At 37.8% G+C, this 22,500-nt stretch overlaps 1 protein-coding gene across 1 annotated transcript; it reads left to right on the top strand.

Annotated features, from left to right (window-relative positions):
* The first annotated feature begins 32 nt into the window (after positions 1 to 32).
* LOC101851883 (paternally-expressed gene 3 protein) lies at positions 33 to 10,709 on the top strand. The gene is made up of 3 exons (XM_005104561.3): positions 33 to 900; positions 4,322 to 5,631; positions 7,114 to 10,709. The coding sequence occupies exons 2-3, from the start codon at positions 4,323 to 4,325 to the stop codon at positions 9,531 to 9,533; spliced, it is 3,729 nt and encodes a 1,242-aa protein (XP_005104618.1). The 5' UTR covers positions 33 to 900; position 4,322; the 3' UTR covers positions 9,534 to 10,709.
* Positions 10,710 to 22,500: the final 11,791 nt, after the last annotated feature.

Here is a 22,500-nt window from a genome sequence, read left to right on the forward strand (position 1 = left end):
ACACACACACACACACACACACACACACACACACTCACGGTCAGACATTCTCATTCTTTATCAATACCTCACCAACATTAATTTGTATTTCATAAAGTCGAACGCCCTTTAGTGCCAAAAAACAGTGGCGCTATAATATGGAACGAATTCTCATAGTCTACGGAATTTACCAGGAGGCGGTTCCATTCCAAAAGAATCTTAGTTTGATGTTTTATCTGGTATTTATGTACAAAAGTTATAATCCCCCTGTTATTCCCACAATTTGCCCAGACTCAGATCATCTTGGTTTCTTCAGGAGTTTAATTGATACCGGCGATGGGGAAATTCTTCTCTATAAATAATAATAATATATTATGCTATAGCCGAAATCTGCTCAAACAGGCGGAGCAGGATTTACGTAAGTCAGGCTTTAGTGCCTCACGACTATAATTGCAAATGTACTTTTTCTCTTTAATTAAAAAGTCATATTTTTTAAGCACAAAAAACTATCGCGGCTAACAATGTGCATTCACTACATGATGCTATTCTCGATCCCTTGCACAATCAATACTTAGTACAATGTGTAACAAAGATCCGAGTGTAGAGAATCTTTGCTTTGTGTAGTCGGATTTAGAAAAATCCTGGCACAAAACTCTTAGGCCAAAATGGCTGATGTTGTGAAGCCTGATTCATGTGTTGTGCTTGTCTTGCAAAGTTTTCTTCTGTATTCTCACGCTTTCTGAACATGATGTTAGAAGTATCGACTGCATGGAACCAAGGAATAATTATATTATAGCTATAATGCATTGTATAGCCTATAACGAATGGTATTCATTTGTTCATAAAACTTCTTCTGGACGAGAATCAACAATATTTCTTGGTTCGGCCTAGCCTGAGAGCTGCTAATATTTACATTGCCAGGTGAGCGTGCGTTCATTCTGTTTTACACTTTTTGTAAGCAACTCACTGGCTTTGGTCACAAGGGGAAGCATAGCGAACTTTCACTATAGACTAAAGTAATACAATTCGCTATAATAATATTGTCACAATTCTAAAGTAAAAGAACCCCTTTATTACAGACAAACACACACACACACACACACACTCTCTCTCTCTCTCTCTCTCTCTCTCTCTCTCTCTCTCTCTCTCTCTCTTTCACTTTCTTCACTTGCACAGAGGCCTATTATGTAACATAAACCTTACACTTTTTTGGGACAGACTGTGCGGATGCCTGTTTTGTTTTATTAGGCCTATTATTGAATTTTGAATGAAAATTTATAACATTTTTAAAAATCAGACTTGAAGCTAGCATCTTAGGCGTCTTAGGTCTTAGACATCTTAGATTTCCCGCTTAATTTGTATTAATTTTTGTTTGAACTGGCGCTAACTTTTTTTCTTTTTCTCTTAGCAACCCTCTGCCTCTAGATAGACTAACTAGATCTATATAATATATCGAGCGCCTATTTTGTCTCCTTTTTTTGGGGTTGTTGTTGAACATGGGGGGGGGGTCTTCACTTTCAAAGCCACTGAGAGCATTGTACTGTGTAACTGTTGGCATTTTTTCATTGCTTAGTTGAGTCAGACAGCAAATTTATAGTTTTGAGTGTAAATTTCGAGACTAGGAATAATAATTATTGTTGTAGCGGATTTTGCTGGTACATCATGTACCTAATTTAAAACATAAAAGTATTCCTTATTTTAAGCTTTAAATCCAATAATATGCCTATTGTTAAAGTTGCCTGTGAAAATTTTATTAGCCTAGATTTTGTTTAGGTGAAGCAGAAGCAAATGTTAGTTACTTTTGAATTCATCTTTCCAATTAAAATTTTATTCCATTCCTCTCCATCTAGTGAACTTTTCATGACACACATTTGGGCGATGCCACAAAATTTTAGTGGGAATGATTTTTAACTGTATCACACTCTGACATGAAGATCAGTTTTGTCAATCTTTGATGTGGGCTACATTTGTGAGGTCTGCTGACAAAGTGAGTTACTTTTCTCACAAACAGCAAATGGAGCTATTGGCTGAAAATCAAGACAAGGGTCAAATTTGTAGATCTTTAATTTAAAAGTAATGCTATACTCTTCAACTTAAAGTTTAGCATGTCTTTTATCATTTACTAACCTATAAATTTGACATATCTTTCCAAAAGGGAAAATCCAAGAAGTTTAAACTCATTTTGTCAGCGCTCCCCACATTTATTAGTAGGCTAATCTTTACCTTGATCACAAATGAGTCTTTACTTTCCTTTCTAACAAAATTACCATCATTGCTAAGATGAGTAATTTTATAGTGCCATCATCTACTCTAACAGTTATGTTGAGAATAAACTATGTTGGCCTGTTTATTGACAAAGATCAGCCTTGTTTTTAGTCTGTATTTTGGTGTACATATACTATCATGTATATATAGGAGATTTATAAAATATATATGTTCCACGCAATTTACTGAAGATTGCGCTGCAACGTTTTAGTGATCGTATATAACTGCGCAGCCATCTTGATTGCGCTGTGCGTTTTAACGATCGTTAAAGCAGCGCAATCTTACGCTGCTGCACGTTTTAATGATGGTAGCCTATATAATTGCGCGGCAATCTGAAGATTGCGTTAATATTTTATATATTTTTTTAATACAATTTTTAAAAGTACACTTCCATCTTTATTCTTTTACTCACATCAAGGAGCGTTCACATACATTTCCAAAAGTGTAATAATATGAAAATGGAAATTAACATAATATATAAAACTGAAGAGCTCACAAGGAGGATACAATGCCAGGTATCAAACTCAAAGTTCACAAAGTACATTTGATTTATTTTATATTTTTGAAATAGCAGGCCCTAATTTTCTTTTTAATTCACTTCTGTCTTTATCTATTCTTTTACTCACATCAAGGAACATTCACATATATTTTCAAAAGTATAAAAATGAGAAAATTGAAATTAAAATTCAGTTTAATATGTTAATTTTAATTTTCACATTTTTTCTATTTGAATGTTCCTTGATACGAGTAAAAAAATTAATAAAAATGGATGTGAATTTTTTTTAAAAGTTATTTCTAAGTATAAAATAAATTAACTGTACTTTGTGAACTTTGAGTTTGATACCTGGCATTGTATCATTCTTGTAAGCTTTTCAGTTTTATATTATTTTTTTATTATGTTAATTATGACCTTAATTTTTATTGATAATTTTCATATTTTTACACTTTTAAAGATGTATGTGAATGTTCCTTGATGTGACTAAAAGAATAAAGATGGAAGTAGTGGGTTTTTTTGTTTTTTGTTTTGGTTATTTTAAAAATATAAAATATCGCAATTTTCAGATTGCCGCGCAATTAGATCTACTATAGATACATCTTTGTATGTATGTATGTAGTATAGGGTTTTACGGCGCTCGCAACTGCTAAGGTCATATGAGCGCGCGAAACACAAGTTGTTTACTTTCGCAAAAGTTCACTCCACGACTGGTCAACTAATTGACTTTAAAATGCTAAAATGTTAAAATATTAAAATTTAGTGTAAATATATTTGTGATTTAAAACAACTCTTATAGGTAACAATAAAAATTTAAATAGTATGTTTTCATTTTTCATTTTACAACTTGCCATAAAGGCCAATGGCCTTTATAAAATTCAAAATTCTGCTGGGAACAACGACAGAAAAAATATCTTGCAATTTCTTGCATTTAAAAAAACTTCCTTCGGATCTCTCCAAAGTCTAGACATTCTGTTAAGATGTGTCTAATGGTAAAATCTGTGTCGCATCCGACACAGAACGGCTTCTCATCTCCCGAGGTTTTACGGTGCTCGCAACTTCATAAGGTCATTTGAGCACCTAGGGGTGGATGTCAACAGAGAAGTCCTTACAGGGAATCAGGCTTACTCTGCTAACCTCTCTAACTTCAACAGCACAAAGTCTGCTTCGACTATCAAAGCTCCCCGGAAATAGCGGGTCACAAGAGTGTGACAAACATACTACAGAAGTAGAGGAAAAATGACGATAGTAAGGATTAGGAAAGAAAAAGCAGCAGTTCCCTGTTGCAGTTTAGGAACAGTTATGAGCATGGCATTGATGAATCAGCCCATTTACAAATTTACAATTCTACTGTGCATAAGAACATAGTTAATGTCCCCCCTTTGGGAAAGGGCTAAAGACACTTCAGTCAGTAGTACTTCCCCAGGGGGTGATTCACCCCCGGGATACTTATGTGTGTATTGGGTTTTTTAATGGGGGAAGCTATATCTATATTTATTGTTTAAGACTGTGTTCTTGAAATGTCAGATTTGTGACCTTATGTTTTTTTGTGTTACTACAATTCTCTTAAATTTCAAATTTCAGAATGGACCCCCTTCAGGATTCCATGAGAGACCAGCCCAACCCTGGAACCACAGAGTTATCCATCAGTCAAATTCTCTCTGAGTTCAAATCAACTCTCTCGAGGAGGAATACCAACTGCAAAGGAAAACTCACCATTACTCTAGGTGAAACTTCAGGAGTTGATATAAAATTTCAGCCACATCAGACAGGAACATTGGGCACTCAAAGTTATCTACCACCTACCAATTCTTCAGAAAATCAAAGAGCGTATGAACAAAGATTCTTAGTGCCCCAGACAACTCTTAGAAGCTCGTTGTGTCCACAGCAGAATTACATCCCGACTGTAGCTGATCACAGTGCATCTAGAGAAGATTCCACGGCTGGATGGTTGTCAAAGAACATTCCTGTCTCTCTGTTGTCAGACTCGCATGTTGATAACCCAGCAGGACCAGCAGTTGTATACAATCATCCTCCAGCAATGGGATTCACCACTTCAAACATTCATAGTTCCCAAGAATTAACTTCTGTCTCTTCAGGTATACAACTAAAAAGTTTAGAAAATGCATGTCTTCCGAGCATATCATCATCTCATATAGGACACTTCCCAACAAGCTTACCCACGTCAGCTCTGACTAGCCTTCCGCCTTTCGAGAAGATCATTGAACAACGGTTTCCTCTTCTGATGAGCAATTACTCTCAGCCTGAAAGTATGACATCGTTTCAAGACATCACTTCTACTTTTTTATTTAACAACCCTCCTCAACTGACAACGTCACCAACTGGCCCAAAAATTTTGGAGGACTCAGCACAGTATCAGCACGTTCTTGATGATAATAACCATGCTCTTGGTGACAATCAAAGGATGGAGAATCTATTGAATGAGCAGACAACTTCCCTCTCTATGGAGCACCTACCACCTTCTTGTACTAGACAACAAAATGTGAATGATGTGCCAAAGCTAGCTAGGCAGCATATGGTTGAGAGAAATTTTGTTGTTGATTTCCCTACCCATCCTAAGGAAAGTGGAGAGGACTCTGTCCGAATTTCTACTTCACAAGAACACCCTGCTTTATCAAAAGGGCCTATACCGGAGAAAGTTTTGTGTCCTTCCAGTGAAAGTGAGAAAAAGTCTCCATCCGAGCAATCCTGTCAGAGAAATATTACAGTGGAAGACTTGAAAAGTGGAAAAGTATCGACGGAGGATTTGAGGAGCATGTCCCATGATGAATTAATTGCTTTGTTGGTACTAGTAATGGACTTTTTTAATTCATCAGGAGAATCCACCCTGAAAAAGTCAAAGGAATGCGAGTCTAAAAGCAGAAAAGTACCAGGTGAGTGAAATAATATAAGGCTCGTGAGTTTTGCTTTAGAATATAAAAGCTAGATTATAAATTCTGAACGGTTATTAACAAAGAATCTTAATTTAGACTATGGCTTCCCTACTTTTCCTTTTTCGTAAGTCATAATACAAGAGGATCAATGTGGGATGATAAAGCTTTATTTATATATAATGATAATTTTGATGGCTCTGTCAGTTAATTCTGAACAAAAATCTCAGTTCTTCATCTCGATGAAACGGTTTGTTAAAGTTGTAAAATCTATATGCAGCACTCTATTAGCCAGTTGAGTATCACACAAAGACAAAAGAAAAAAAAATGTCTTTTCCCTTTACATTTGAAGAAGTAGGCTTGAATATATGATTTTTGTTCCAGCTTTTTTGTTTTAGTCTCATGGCACTTGCAACACAGTTAGGTCGTACTAGTGCCAAGGATTAGAGGTGTTGCGTGACAGTAACATACTACATCTAAGAAAAGAAGGAGAGAAAGGGCGATAAATGTTCCATCTAAGAAAGGAAGGAGCAAACAACACTAGAGCACTTGCCAATCACCTACCCCTTTTTTTTCTTTTTTAAAAAGAAAATGCATCAACCCAATTTAGATCATTAAAGAGGCGGGCTTCCAACAATGTCTGAAGGCCAACCCAGGCTGAGAGGGATACAACATCCTAGCAGAAAGACTGAGATACTCTATAAAAATTTTCCCCGCTCAGGAATCAAAATCCGAGGTCCCACATGTGAAATGCAAAGTGCCTTATAACGCTACTTCAAAGATACCAATACCAGTGTCTGCCTTCTTAAGTGCCACACAGTTAAATTTTTATCTAATTAGTACCACTGGTTTCTTATAATATGTCCAGTCAGTTCTTGTTTTAATTTTCTCTCATGAGCTCTTGGCTTCACTTCATTCATACTATCCAAATGATTGTTGTTTGGCTGCCATTCCAGACTAAATATATAAGTTGAGGTTTTTTTGCCATAGCAAAATGGCCTTTCTTTGATTACTAAGCCTGAGTCAGTGTATGAACACCCTCTTTGAAGAAAGAGAGGTTTCTTTTCATGAATGTTTAGCTACCAAACTACTACCATCAAATTTCATTTAAAAGCACTTGGGTCATATCATTTGTCATCATGGGCCTGGCTGCGAAGAGACTTTTATACAAAATCTTTGAATAGCATATATAGTGTTCAGCAAAGAGCCCAAATGCCACTACAAGAAAATTCTTTTTCATCTCTGGTGCAAAAGTTCACATTTAATTATTTTTTTAAAAATATATTTTGTTTGTGTGACTTTATGAGTGTGGGGATTTTTTTCATAGCACAAGACAAATTTCTGAACATTTTACTGCAAGTAAAACATGATATCGTCTTCAGCCTGTTTTAGACAATATGATCACTCCATAGCCTATTTTATTAGCATTTTGTTTCTTTGCAGAAAACTTATTACATTTCTCTTGTTCCCTTTCACTGTCAACAGAACCCCTGAAGAATGACAGTGACTCTGTGAGCAAAGAAGCAGCACAGGTCCACGAGGAGCAATCTGCTGCTGTTAAAGCAAATATTGATTCCCCTGCTGCTGCAACAAGACCGAAACGTAAGACTTACAAGCCCCTCAGGACTGATCAGGATGAGATGACAGAAATTGATAGTGGAAAAGGGAAGTTTTCATTTTCAGTTGATGGCGGTTTGGTACCACCACTTGCACCACAAGAAGATGACAAAATGCTCAGAGGAAATCGCAGAGTTAAGAAGAAGGCTTTCAATGCCCCAGAGAAGAACTCGAAATCTGAAGATATTGACACTCCTACACAACCTTTAAAAAAGAGAAACAGACTTCGTGCAATAATTAAAAATGATGACGCTGATCAAGTGATTAGTTTTGAGGAAAAAACAAACTCTAATGAAATTATTGATCAAGAGACCAGCAATATTGAAATGGAGGCTGGGAATGTAACTGCTAATTCTAGAACTTTCAAGAAAGTAGCACGAAAGAGTTCTGAAAGGAAGGAGAAATGTTTTACATGCAAAGAATGTTTTAAAAGTTTTTCAAGCAAACTCTTATATAGACAACATGTTAGAACCCACTCCACAGGGTATCAGTGTGACGTATGTGGGAAGACTTTGAAGACCAAAGACTCTTTGTATCATCATCACCGGGGCTTGCATAGTAAAGACAAGCCATACCAGTGCCGAGAGTGCAATGCGTCTTTCAGTTTTCACCACAGTTATAAACTGCATCTTCAGAGACATAAAGGAGAACGACCTCATAAATGTGGTATTTGCCATAAAACTTACCTCACATCAAACCATTTGAAGGTGCACACAGAAGCAGCCCACGGTATAGGGAGTAAAGTTTGCAAAATATGTGGTAAAACATTTTCCTATAGCAGCAGCCTCAGATTACATCTTTACTCACACTCTGAGAACAAACCCCATAGATGTGATAAGTGTGGCAAAAGTTTTAGTACAAAGCAATCTTTACGAGCCCATTTGTTGACTCATGAAGAAAGTAAAAATTTCCCATGCAATATATGTGGGAAATTTTATAAATCGGAGCACTCAAGAAGTATTCACTGTGAAAGGCATAAAAATCGAATAAAGAAATTTATGTGTGATATTTGTGGAAAGGTGTTTCTCTTTAAAAGTACTTTGAAAGCTCACACTGCCACTCATAGCAAAGCAAGACCTCATGAATGTCAAATTTGTGGAAAGTCCTTTAAGTCAAAAGCATCCCTATATACTCACAAATACGTCCATAAGGATACTTATCCATTTCTGTGTGGTATATGTGGTAAATCATTCAAGTCAAAGAACTGTTGTGCAGCTCATATGAAACGACACGAAAATAATGAAAAACATGTTTGCCAAACTTGTGGTAGTTCGTTCCCAGACAAAGGAGGGCTCACAAAGCATATGAAAACTGTTCATTTACCAAAGAAACACTTTACTTGTACCATATGTGGGAAAAAAGGAACAAGAGCAGATAATATGAGGACTCATGTGAAAAGCCACCGAGCAGAAATCAGTGGAAATCCTAACCCAATGGATTTTATTCTGGAAGAGTCTGTAAATGATATGACTAGCAGTCAAGCACAAGTTATCATAGTGCGCCCAAGGGTACGAACTTCTGGACTTAAAAATAATCGTAAGCTTTATCCAAAGGAAAAAGAAGAAGATAAAGATAAAGCTGCACTTGTTTCTGAAAATGACCCCAAGGAAAGGCCATCAGTCTCTAAAGGTGCTGCTTGTGTGAAGAATGAACACCACTTAACAGAAAATTTGCAACCAAATATTTTGGTAGCCCCTCCCACAGATCCGCAACAGTTTCCTCAGCAGACATACATGTTGTCTCATAACCCCAGCTATCCACAGCATGCACAGAGCACCCATCTTTCAGAAATGACTCAACAGTTCCAGCCAGCCCTTACCCACCAGCCTCAACATCATGTGGGCCATGACAAAGTGCCGTCATACCTGACGTATCTTTACCATCACGATATGGCATCTGACGGTCACAGCAGCGGTAACACCCCTTTGGGCCCACCAATGTCGAGTCTACTGTCAGCAATGACACCATTGCCAGAGAATGATGTCACAGGAACTACTCAAATCTCAGTGTCAGGATACAACAGCAACACTATCCATTCTTTCCATGCTTCACTTTCAGATGGGCACAGTCAGGCTGGTCCTAGAGTACTCGGCTCTTTGTACACAGACAACATGCCTATGTCTAGTGGTTTGCCTCACCTTCACCAAGCTGTCAATCAATCAGGCCCCATGCACGACTCCATTCTTCTAGAACATGAGCCAACAATGGCTCAGCTAACAGATGCAAAGAACTCTGTTGTTTTTCATGGTGGCTCCTCAACACACGGAATTGTTGAGAGTGGTCACTGAGTAGTGAATTATGTTATTACAGTGCACATGGTGTTCAACTTACATGTATTACATGCTTAGTTTGTGGGATGAGATGAAAGTGGTGAGAATACAGAGAGAGAGAAAATTTTAGGTGAGCTTATGTGCTTATTATTTTTATGTGTGGACATTATGTCATCAAGATAGTATCAATGTAGGCCTACCAGCTAATCCTTTGTGATAGAGTTACCAAATTAATTATCATGATCAAGTATGGTCTGTTTATTATTAGTCAGGGATCAAATTTGTAGTTTTTATACTTTGATACATTTTTATAGGTATTATTAAAGTAGGCCTATCGAGATCCAAACTTTGCATTCCACGAAAACTTTCTCTTAAGATGAAGCTGTACTAGTCAAAAGATTGTAGAAAAACTACAGTTAAACATAATAATAATACATGTATTTTTATATAATCCCTGCTTTTTTATCTTTTGTGAATTCACAATGATTTGAGTCATAAGTCCAGTGATATTGTTATGGTGACCAAGATGTTTCCTATTCTGCTGCAAATACTTGACTGTTCCAAGCAGTATACAATGAACCGGAACCCGCTTAAACCAAAGCAGTGGCAAATCTAAAGATCTTAAGAAAGTAGAATCCCCAATTTTTTTTCCCTGTTGTTTTCGCAATCATTCGAAACTTAAAGCATGGCTCAACTTTTAAAAATCAGTGAGTCCTGCAGATTTCGATTAAGACACCACCATACTTTTGAACATTAGTGAGAGGATTCTTTTCTGAGTTTTGTGGCTCACACTGTGCTTCTATTCTTTTGAAACTAATGAAGCTGCACCACCTTGGCTTGGTTGACTATGCTTTAAGGTTAAATCAAGTGGCACACAAACAAGAATGCTTTGTTGACCATTGACATATATTTGTGCTCCACCTGTTTTGCAGTGCTCACCCCTTTTCCTGTCTTCCACCTCAGGCTGTCTTTGTTTTCCCGTAATCACTTTGAATACAACCTGTGAGATGGCTATACATGTATTCTGTGAATGCACTTTCTACCCATCCCTCTCTTTTGGAACAACTTTTGTTAGTGTTGAAATGTTGCAACTTGCACACTTGGAATTGGAACCCAATATATGAATTGAATTATTATTATTATTATTATTATTACTATTATTATTATTATTATTATTATTATTATTATTATTATTATTATATTGTAGTTCGAGTAACATTTTTACAGATGGTTTGGGGGGGGGGGGGTGGCTTCTCTTTTGCATTTAAGTCTATTGACTATCAGTATTTTTTTTTTATGTCTCTGTTTAGTGTATAGCATTTATAGCTGTACCACATGACAAGTGAATATTTGTTTGTGTGTGTGTGTGTGTGTGTGAGAGAGAGAGAAAGAGTGAGAGAGAGAAAGAGAGAGAGTTAATTTGCCCTTGTATTAAAATGAAATTATGACTTCATTTTTGTAGATTCACTCTTTGTACATTGTTCTTGTACTTTTTGTACATGTACATGATGATGTTTTGTACTATTATATATAATATGAATATCTATGCATCACGGAAAATACAGTATTATTTATTTAGAATTATGTATTGTAATCCTTTTGTTTTGACTTGGATTTGATTCACACTTAATGGCACTGATACATGACATAAATTACCTAATGTCTTATGTTAGTAGCTTGAAAATGTTCTTACCACCAGCAGGCCTTCCACTTTTCAAGATATTTTGTCTTATAACCGTATCTTGTATCTTACTGTGACCGAAAAGACAATCCTGACCAGCAGGACTGTACACTATATAATTTACAGGGGGGAGTGTTTGTTTTTGTTGGGGTTTTGGGTTTTTTTTGGTCTCGTGTCCTGATTTTGGTGCCTATATTTAATTTGTAGGTTACGTAAAAATGTATTGACATGCTGCAAATTATTATGTTTCAAGGAAAAGAACAACAAGAAAAACACACCAAAAAAAAAGGTGAATTGTTTAGTTGGTGATGATGATGATAATGATGGTGATATGATGATGATGATGATGATCAGGATGATGATGATGATGATGATGATGATAATGCTCTAATGTTGGAAATAATGTGCATGTTAGTCGTAGTGTTACTGTATTTCATTTTTATTTACTTTTTTTGCGCTTACTCTGGATCCCTGCCAGGCTGTCCTTGGGGGACAGGACACCATCCTCATTCCCAACTCTCGCATAGAGTGACCAGGAATTTAGAAAATCTTTCGATACCGTATCCTACAGTTTGTCGACCAATGAACTGTACGTGTAAATGGGGCTTTACACGTAGGCCTACAGTTTATTGATTTCTTTCGATATGCTACAGTTTGTCGATCATCCTGTCTACTTCCGGGTAAAACTGAGCGTGGAAAAGAGCAATCCTCTAGATATCGAAGGGTTCTCATTCCAGCCACCAGATGTATCTGGCCCGCTGAACTGAAGGCCTGACGACAAGGTAGCGGTTTCTTTGATGTTGCCTCAGGCAGAGTTGAAAATTATGCTTTCCAAAATGTTCCTAAATATTGGTCAAATTTTTAAAAATACATGTAATAAGATTTTCGTGATCAGCGACCCTAGAGTAGATCTTGTCAAAATCACGCTGAGAACACAATTTAATGCCGGATTACCAAGTTACTGCAATTGTTTTTGACACGTTTTGTGTGTTTTGTCTAGGACTGACACGTACTTAAATAATATTTTAAAAACTGAAGGCTACGTCTAAATGGAACTTCTCTCGTCAACAAACTTTCACTTCAACGATGACCCAGATCTAGCGCCTGTTATATTATTATGTGTGTGTGTGTGTGTGTGTGTGAGAGAGAGAGAGAGAGGGGGAGGGGAAGGGAAAGAGAAGGGTAGGCCTATAGATCGATAGATAGGCCTAGAACATAGGCAGATAGATAGATGGATACTAGAGAGAGAGGGGGGGGGGGGAGGGCCAGGGAATAAAGTTACTGGGGATTTTTTTGCAGAAATGCTGGACACCGAGTTGTCTCCAATTCTCAAGGATTCCGAGAAGCAATTATTTCGATTCTAAGTAGCCGACGGTGAACTAACCGTGGTAGAACGTCTACTAACTGCAAGGCTGACTGACTGAGACAACTTTTGACAGAGAACCTGGATACCTAGAGGTGTTATCTCTTGCTCAGAGGTTAGTAGTAGTGAATGACCCACCAATGGCTATGGTTACTATTAGCTGCCGTCATGCATTCTGAGTGTAATAGTTTGTGCGTTTGGCTGCATCTTGTTTTTGCATTTTCTGTTCTTATTTAATATCACGGTTTTTTTCGTTTCTTTCTCTATAGAGGGAAGAAAAATGTTTTAAAAAGACCTCTGGATCTCTGATGCTGGCACGTCACTAAAACCATGGGTACCTGTCAAACATGAAACATCTGCAGACATGAGAACAACTTTTGATTGATTGAAAAATTGAACAGGCTCAAGGAACAAAATCCCTAACCCTAGGCTTTCTCAGAAAGCCTAGCCCTATCCCTAAAACTAAAACCCCTAACTAAACCCCTAACTCCTAAGATCTTCTAACAAACGAAATGACCAACTTGTCAATTAAATGACTTATTACGGATATTACTTCCCTTTAGTCACACAGCGAGGTGTTTGGTTAACTTGTTTTGTGAAAAATGCAAAAAATCGTGAAAACACACGGGGAATCCAAAATTATGCAAATGTTGCGGAATTATGCGAAAAAACGCGGCCGCACAATCGCATAATCCAACGGGGACAGCCTTATACACTTGCGAGCGCCGTAAAACCTCTACTAAAAAAACAAAACTTCTCCTGTAGCTGCCCACTTTTGGCATATATAGATCAAGATTTCTGTCTGAGTTAGCCAGCTTGTCCTTTTATTTAAATGCAACAGTATTAAATTCTTTCCACTCTCCATTCCTGTATGAAACCCGCATCAGTTTTGATGTTGACATTTCTCGTGGCAAAATTGCAGTCCGTCGTTAGCACTCATGAGTGTTCAAACATGCATCACTTAAAATGTTGAAATAATAATTAATTTTATTACATTGTACATGTGTTATTCCTAACTAGTTCTAGTTAACATAAAACAAATACACCCTTTGCTTGCGTAACATGAAACTTCAGAATGTTTCCCAGGTATTACAGCTTATTCGAAGTGGAAAAGGCTAGAATTTGAAAGACAACCTCAATTAAAACAGGGAGTGTAGGTGTGGGTGTGTGTGGGGGGGGATGGAAGTAAGACATTCTACTTAGTGCCCTCCAACCACCCAGGCTCATAAGAAAACAGAACAAACAATAAAGCAAACAGTCTATTTCGGTTGCAGAGAGACTTGTTCAACGTCATCGTCATTCACGAAATTATGCATGGCTTCTCTTTCTTTCTCTCTCTCGCATTTAACACCCTCGATTCAGTTTTGTTCATACCTACTTCTAGGGGCGCTCTTCAATCACTCATGATAAGAAGAGGAATGAACATGAATAATAATACAAACAAATAACTAGTAAGATTCCACACAGTAAATTTATTAAACATATTTTTCTGCTGCCCACACAAAAGGAGCTCTTTACACAGTTCTGACAAGTCCAAAAAGACAGGTAAACTGACATACCTAGTACATAATATCAATGAGAGTTCAGACAACCTTTTTACACCTTCAATCATGCCGCTGTCACTAAAACTTCTCCCTCAGACAAACTAAAAAGTGTTCTGAAGGGTCAACAATAAGCGGTCAGATGTTAGTCATTATATGAGGCCTGAGAGTCAACAACGAGGGGTCGGAGTTAATTAAAGACAGGAATAATTAATAAAGGGTCAACAACATGGGGTCAGACAAACGGTCAATTTCTAAAAGGTCACCAAGCGGGGTCGGAGCGAAGTCAGGACATGAGTCCTGAGGGTAAACAACGTGGGATCGGACTAAAGTTAAATTTATAAATGGTCAATAACGAGGCATCGAGGCTAAGTCAAGACATGAGTCCTGAGGGTCAACAACGTGGGGTCGGACTAAAGGCAGAGTTATAACTTATCAATAACAAGGGGTAGGGGTTAAGTCAAGACATGAATCTTGAGGGTCAACAACGTGGGGTCGGACTTAATGATCAACATTAGGGGTTGGAGGTCAGTCAAGACATGAGTCCTGAGGGTCAACAGCGTGGGGTTGGACAAAAGGCAAAGTTATAAATGGTCAACAACGAGGGATTGGAGCTGAGAGTCATGAGGGTCAACAACGTGGGGTCGGACTAAATGATTAACATTAGGGGTTGGAGGCAAGTCAAGACATGAGTCCTGAGGGTCTACAATGTGGGGTCGGACAAAAGGCAAAGTTATAAACGGTCAACAACGAGGAATTGGGGCTATGTCAAGACATGACTCTTGAGGGTCAACAACATGGGGTCGGACTAAAGGCAAAGTAATAAATTATCAATAATGAGGGGTAGGGGTTAAGTCAAGACATGAGTCTTGAGGGTCAACAACGTGAGGTCGGACTAAAGGCAAAGTTATAAATTATCAATAATGAGGGGTAGGGGTTAAGTCAAGACATGAATTTTGAGGGTCAACAACTTGGGGTGGACTAAAGGTAAAATTCTAAAGGGTCACCCAGAGGGGGGCAGACCAAAGTCAAGACATGAGTCCTGAGGGTCAACAACATGGGTCGGACTAAAAGAAAAAATTATAGATGGTCAACAACTAGGGGTCGGATCTTAGTCAATAGGGTCAACAACATGGGGTTGGATTGAAGGTCAAGTTCTAAAGTGTCACCCAGAGGGGACGGATCGAAATCAAAACATGTGTTCTGAGGGTCAACAGCGTGAAAAAGGACAAAAGGCAAAGTTATATAAACGGTCAGCAACAAGGGGTTGGAGGAAAGTCAAGACATGAGTCCTGAGGGTCAACAACGTGGGGTCGGACTAAAGGCAAAGTTAAAAATTATCAATAATGAGGGGTAGGTGTTAAGTCAAGAAAGAATCTTGAGGGTCAACAACGTGGGGTCAGACTATAGGCAAAGTAATATGGTCAACAACGATGGGTTGGAGCTTAGTCAAGGCATGAATCTTGAAGGTCAACAACGTGGGGTCGGACTTAAAGGTCAAGTTCTAAAGGGTCACCAAGAGGGGACAGATTGAAGTCAAGATATGAGTTCTGAGGGTCAACAACGTGGGGTCGGACAAAAAGGTAAATTGGTAAATTTATAAACGGTCAACAACGAGGGATAGCTGGGGCTAAGTCTAGACTTGAGTCCTGAGGGCAACAACGTGGGGTCGGACAAAAGGCAGTTATAAATGGTCAATAAGGTAAAGTTCTAAAGGGTCACCAAGAGGGGTTGAAGGAAGGTCAAGACAGAGTCCTGAGGGTCAACAACGTGGGGTCAGACAAAAGGCAAAGTTATAAACTATCAACAATGACGGACGGGAGGTAAGTCAAGACACGAGTCCTGTGGGTCAACAACGAGGAGTCTGACTAAACGTAAAGTTCTAAAGGGTCACCAAGAGGGGGAGGACCGAAGTCAAAACATATGAGGCCTGAGGGTCAAAAACGTGGGGTCAGAATAATAATAATAATAACAATGCAGTTCATTTCTATAGCACCCACTCCTGTGTGAACACAGCTTTAGGCGCTTTACATGATGTAAAATCTATTTTTCCACTTACATACGTGCGCACGCACCCACACACACACACTCACAATCATGCACACATTACACGCACACACATCTACTTGCTTATCACACTTTACATAATGAGCACATACAAATACATAATAAAATAATATACACAATGCAATTCGCAAAATACATAAATGGATACATAGTCATTTATATAAACATTGTACTGAACATGAATCTGCTGACATAACAATGATTTAATTAAATGTGTCTTTAATGATATTTAAAATTTAGACTCAGATGCTGTATGTCTCAAGGGTTGGGGAAGAGAGTTCCATACTGATGGAGCAAGGAAGGCAAATGATCTTTCAGCTAATTTTTTTACCTCCCTTTCTGGGACTCTTAAAAGATACTGATCGCCTGATCTTAGTAATCTAGAATTTGAAGCATAAATTTGGATGAGATCACTGATCTATGAGGGAGCTTTATTATGAGCACATTTATGACATAATATTGTAATTTTATATGCTATTCTAGCTGACAAAGGGAGCCAATGCAACATTCTTAACAAGGGAGTAATGTGATTCCTCTTCTTTTTCTTTAGTACTAGCCTTGCAGCTTGATTTTGACAATGTAACTTGTGAAGAGTGGTATTTGGTATGTTAGTTAAAGCACTGCAATGATCGATGTGTGAAAACGATGACATGAGCGTTTTCAATGAGCCTTCATTCAAAAACAGATATATGACAAAAGAAAAAGTTTTAAGTGATCAACAACGAGGGGTTGGAGCTAAGTCAAGACATGAGTCCTGAGGGTCAACAACGTGGGGTCGGACCAAAGGTAAAGTTCTAAATGATCAACAATAAGGGGTTGGAACTATGTTAATAAGTCCCACTAAAGGATCACCAAGAGGGGTTGGAGCTAAGTCAAGGAATGTGGGGTCGAAGTAAAGTTCTAACAGGTTAACAAGAAGGGATCAGAATAAAGTTTCAAAGCTTTTATAAAGAAGGGCTGGAGTAAATCTCCAACAAAAACATGAAGACCTGAGTATATACACATTGGCTGTTGAAGCATTTTTCTTACAGTAAACAAGCTTTTCATTGTGTTTAAAAAAATATTTTGTAGATCTATAAATGCTTTCAATTTTGCAGAATCAGTGGACTTCAGACTTTTCACAACTCCAAACTTCAAGTTAAGACAATACTGGTGGTATCAGAACGTCTACCACAGAAGGTCAAAGGCCAAACTAACAGCTTGCAGCGCTTGTTTATTTGTTTTTGATCAAGTCAGTTAACATTAACAGCACCAACAAAGTGCAAGAAATATTACAGAATAAAAAATCCACTCCAACAACCTCACACTCAAGCTTAAAATCAGCAGGAAGCTCTACCCACACCATTCTACCCCTGCAAACCCCCCCCCCCCCCCAAAAAAAAAAACAACATACACTGCCCCCTCACTACCTCCCGCCATGGCCATGGCAATATCTACAAAATTCTACTCTTAACCTAGCCTATCCACCTAGCTCCCTATCAACCTATCTGCCTATCTCTTTAGCCCCACTGCATCACTTTAAGCCTGAGTGTGATATACGGAAATCGTAGCAACAGAGCACTGTGAGACTTGTTTGACCAGAAAAGTGGCTAGACCTTCTGTTGTCACCAAAGTTTGCACTGAAAGTGAGGAACAAAATCTCTTATCATTCTATATCAGTGACATTGTTTCTAAGTAGCTTCATTACAAAATCTCCATCTGGACATCATACAAGGAATATTGTTTTCTTGAGTCTTTGCTGGTTTTTACAGCATTATCAACACAATTTATTGTACGGTGAACTGGCCTCCGCAAAGTGAGCGCAAGGGCACCCCCATCTTCGCTTCAAAGATTTGTACAAGCGAGATATGAAATCGCTTGATATGGGCACTTAGGTGGGATGCGATCGCGACAAATGGAAACAGACACTGGGAGCTGGTCTCATCAGAGGTGAAGCCCGACTGTGACAGGCAGCTGAGGACAAACGCTGTCGCTGAAAGAACTGCCCAACGCAGGAAGACACCACTCACAAGTGCAACTACTGCAACAGGGACTGTCATTCCCGTGTGGGCCTGTTCAGCCACAGCAAGCGCTGCTCTCAAACCTGAAATCTCCTACGGCGCAGATCCATAGTATCCTGAGACTGAAGGATGCCATGCCATCAACAGTTTCACATGAGAGAAATAAAACAGCCAACTGTTAAAGTAGTCCATGGTAGTCATCTGGAGGAATTGACATGTCTAATCAAGAGTAGCTGCATGTTGACAGGATTCTTGATGCCTGGCAATTGTCCGTTAGTTCTTGAATGACTAATTGAAGAAAAATTGTTTCACAGTGCTATTAGGCACAATTTGATCGTGTTAGCCCAGCACTCATTTGGCTGGATGTCATGTGCAGCGCGGGGATGTTACCATTTAGGGTGAGTGGAAGGTCTTCCCTGTCAGGGCATGGTATCTGCTCCTTTGGTAGCTGTTAACTGTTGGCTTGGCATCTTTCTAAGAAAAATACAAGGTAGCGTGAGTTACTAAATTTGAATAAAGACAATGTACATAGCTGCAATATGATTACATAGCGCACACATGAGAAATAAAGTTACGGAGAAAAAGAAAAAAAGGAATGACCCTACAAAGGCATTCTCCACCCAACCACTATAAGAAATAGTGGTAGCTTTTGATGGTGTACATTTTAACGAGGCAATTTTTTCATGTAAGTGCCAACTACAGATCTTCCTAAAATCCGCCTTTCATAGCACTTATTAAAAGGACGGGCAGACATTTTTTTAAATCTGTCAGTACATGTTTAAAAACTTTTATTTAATTTATTTTTTCTTAAGAACTTGCATCTGTATAGTTTGTTTATTTTTCAAAGTAGAAAAAGGGTCGCTATTTAATTGTTTACTACCGGTTTAAAAAGACAGACGTTTATAAAAATCTGTCAGTATATGTTTTATCATTTACCCTTTCCACCTAAATACCAAATTAAAACTTAACTTTAAATCAGACAAAACAAATAGTATTTTTCTAATTTTACTTCAATAATAAGTAAACAAGTAGTGTTCCAAGACATATTTCCAAGACAAATACCTCCTGCAGTTGATCCTGTCTGTGGGTGCTCCTCCGGCTGGTCCTCCTGTCTGCGATGGTCCTGGGGATGAAGACGTGTCAATAATATCCTCTTGATTCTATACAATTATTGTAATTGTTTCATAAAATAAAAAAAGTCGCTTTTAAATATTTTTTACTACTGGTTTAAAATACCAGAAGGACATTTATAAAAATCTGTCAGAATTTTTTTTATTTTTTTATTTTTCCTTTTCACCTAAATGCAACCCCCCTCCCTCAACAAACTTTCGCCTTGAAATTTAAAAACTTTTTTGTTTCAAATATTACCTTAATAATAAATAAATGATTTTCCAAGACTTGTTTCCCAGACAAATATCTCCTGTAGATGCTCCTGTCTGTGGGTGCTCCTCTGGCTGGTCCTCCTGTCCGCGGCTGGTCCTGGTGATGAAGACGTGTCAATACAATCGTATTGCAACTATATAGTTTGTATGTTTGCTTGAGAAAATAAAAACAGTTGCTATATTTTCTACTACCGGGTTTAAAGGCCAGAATAACAGTTATAAAAACCTGTCAGTATACCGGCATACGTTTTATTATATTACCTTTTCACATAAATATTTTTTGTTAACTTTCACTTTGAAATTGAAAAAAAGCTCCTCCAGCAATTTTTCTATTTTTACTTCAACAATTAATAAATAATGTTCCTAGACATATTTCCCAGACAAATACCTCCTGTAGATGCTCCTGTCTGTGGGTGCTCCTCCGGCTGGTCCTCCTATTCGCGGCTGGTCCTGGTGATGAAGACGAGTCAATTAATACAATCTTCATACGTCTATACAGTTTACATTTTTTGTATTGATTTGATTGGGTAGATTTTGGTCATTTAAGCGCCAACAGGTTTCACGCTACAAAATCAGACGTGTTTTTAGTAAGAGTCTTTTGGAGCTCGCAACCGCACACGATCACACTAGTTTCATTATGCTAAAAAGACGAACAAACTTCTATTTAAAAATTTGTGTAAATATGGAAAAGGCTTATTTACATTTGTATATACAATATAAATTTCAGTGTATGTATATATACACTGATAACGATAACTATATATTTTCATATTCTATTAAATAGTCCAATTTCTCATATATAACTTAAAATTTTTCTAGGCTCTATGATGTCAAAAAGGGTCTTAATATCGAACATAATTAAATTCGACACATTCCGTTTTTGTTTCAAAATATAAAAAGAGTGGTTATAATATTGTGTACCTCCAATTTAAAAGGACAGAAGGTCAGTAATAAAAAAATTTCCGTAATTACATTTTATCATTCTCCCTTTTCACCTAAATGCAGCAATAAAACTTTTACCTTTAACTAAAAAAAAAAGGTAATCATGATCAAATAATGTTCCAAGACATAGTTCACCCACCGGGGCGGTGCTACTGACTGAAGTGTCTTTATGCCATTCCCAAAAACCATGTTCTTATGAATAGTAGAATTGTAATTGTAAATCAGCTGATTCATCAATGTCATTCTCATAACTGCCTGGACTGCAAGAGGGAACTGCTGCTTTTTCTTTCCCAATCCACACTATTGTCATTTCCTCTAGTTCTTTTGTATGTTTGTCACACTATTGTGACCCGCTATTTCCGGGGTCATTGAAAGTCGAAAGAGACTTGGTGCTGTTGAAGCCAGAGAGCTGAGCAGAGTAAGCCCGATTCCCTGTAAAGACTTCTCTGTTGACATCCACCCCATGGCGCTCATATGACCTTATGCAGTTGTGAGTGCCGTAAAACTTCTACAAAAAAAGAAAAAAGAAAAATATCTATTGGTTCTTCTGATTTAAAGGTAAAAGTTTTATTTTTACATTTAGGTGAAAAGGGAAAATAATAACAGGCCTACGTATTTACTGACAGATTTTTATTAATGTCCTTTTAAACCAGTAGTGAAAATATATCAACTCTTTATTTTCTGAAAGAAAAATGGAAACTGTATAGATGTAAGACGATTGTATTAATTGACACATCTTCATCACCAGGACCAGCCGCGGACAGGAGGACCGGACGGAGCAGCACCCACAGACAGGAGCATCTGCAGGAGGTATTTGTCTGGGAAATATGTCTTGGAACATTATAGATCAATTTCTGACTTCTACTTTTACTTTTTCATCCTCTGTTGCAAATTGAGTTGATAGGGACGAAAAACACCTACTCAATCTTTCAATCAATCGTCTGTAGCTGTTAAGCCATTAAGGGAGATGCAGTTTTCTATGGTAGGCCAGGTGCACAGCTCTTTCAGTTCGGATATTATGATTTATCAGGGTTTCCTTGACAACCTCAGCCCATCTTTTATGTGGCCTTTCTCTTTCTTTATAGCTAGAGTGCTTGGTGTTATAGGTTCTCAAGGCTGGCTGGCTAGGTAACATACGTAACTGGGGGCCAGACCTTTTTGTTCTGTCTTTCTATGAAATGCAGGCAGGTGTCCCAGTGCTAATAGCATAATGTATTAATTATTGAAGTAAAATTAGAAGAAAAAAATTATTTATTTAAAATTTTGTTTTCAAGGTGTAAGATTGCATTTCGTTGAATAGGAAAAATTTTAAAAAATTTACTTTAAGCTTTCTATTAATGTCCTTTTAAACCAGTAGTAAAAATATAATATCAACTCTAGTTTCTGAAACAAAAATGGAAACAATAGATGTAAGACGATTGTATTAATTGACACGTCTTCATCACCAGGAGCAGCCGCAGAAAGGAGGACCAGCCGGAGGAGCACCCACAGACAGGAGCATCTACAGGAGGTATTTGTCTGGGAAATATGTCTTGGAACATTATTGATCAATTACTTACTTTTACTTTTACTTTTTCATCCTCTGTTGCCATTATGCATGGAGGGGAGATGCAGTTTTCTATGGTAGGCCAGCTCCGCAGCTCTTTCAGTTCGGATATTATGATTCATCATGGCTTCCTCGACAACTTCAATCTACCTTTTGCGTGGCCTTCCTCTTCCTTTATAGCTTGAGTGCTTGGTATTATAGGTTTTCAAGGCTGGCTGGCTAGGTAACATACGTAACAGGTGGCCAAACCATTTTGTTCTGTCTTTCTATGAATTGCAGTCAGATGTCCCAGTGCAAATAGCATAATATATTAATTATTGAAAAAAAGTTAGAAAAATAAATGTATTTATTCTTTTACAATTTTCTGGCTGTAAGGCTTTTAATTGCATTTTGCTGAAAAGGAAAAATAAAAAACGTATTTACTTACAGATGTCTATTAATGTCCTTTTAAACCAGTAGTAAA

This window comes from Aplysia californica, unplaced genomic scaffold (assembly GCF_000002075.1).
Source record: "Aplysia californica isolate F4 #8 unplaced genomic scaffold, AplCal3.0 scaffold00425, whole genome shotgun sequence".
In the NCBI taxonomy this organism is placed as follows: domain Eukaryota; kingdom Metazoa; phylum Mollusca; class Gastropoda; order Aplysiida; family Aplysiidae; genus Aplysia; species Aplysia californica.

What these genes read in the sequence shown, in the direction of transcription:
- LOC101851883 (XM_005104561.3), top strand. Translation starts at nt 4,323, where the DNA reads ATGGACCCCCTTCAGGATTCCATGAGAGACCAGCCCAACCCTGGAACC. An exon ending in TAAAAGCAGAAAAGTACCAG is followed by an intron (nt 5,632 to 7,113) that starts GTGAGTGAAATA and finishes CACTGTCAACAG; the next exon opens with AACCCCTGAAGAATGACAGT.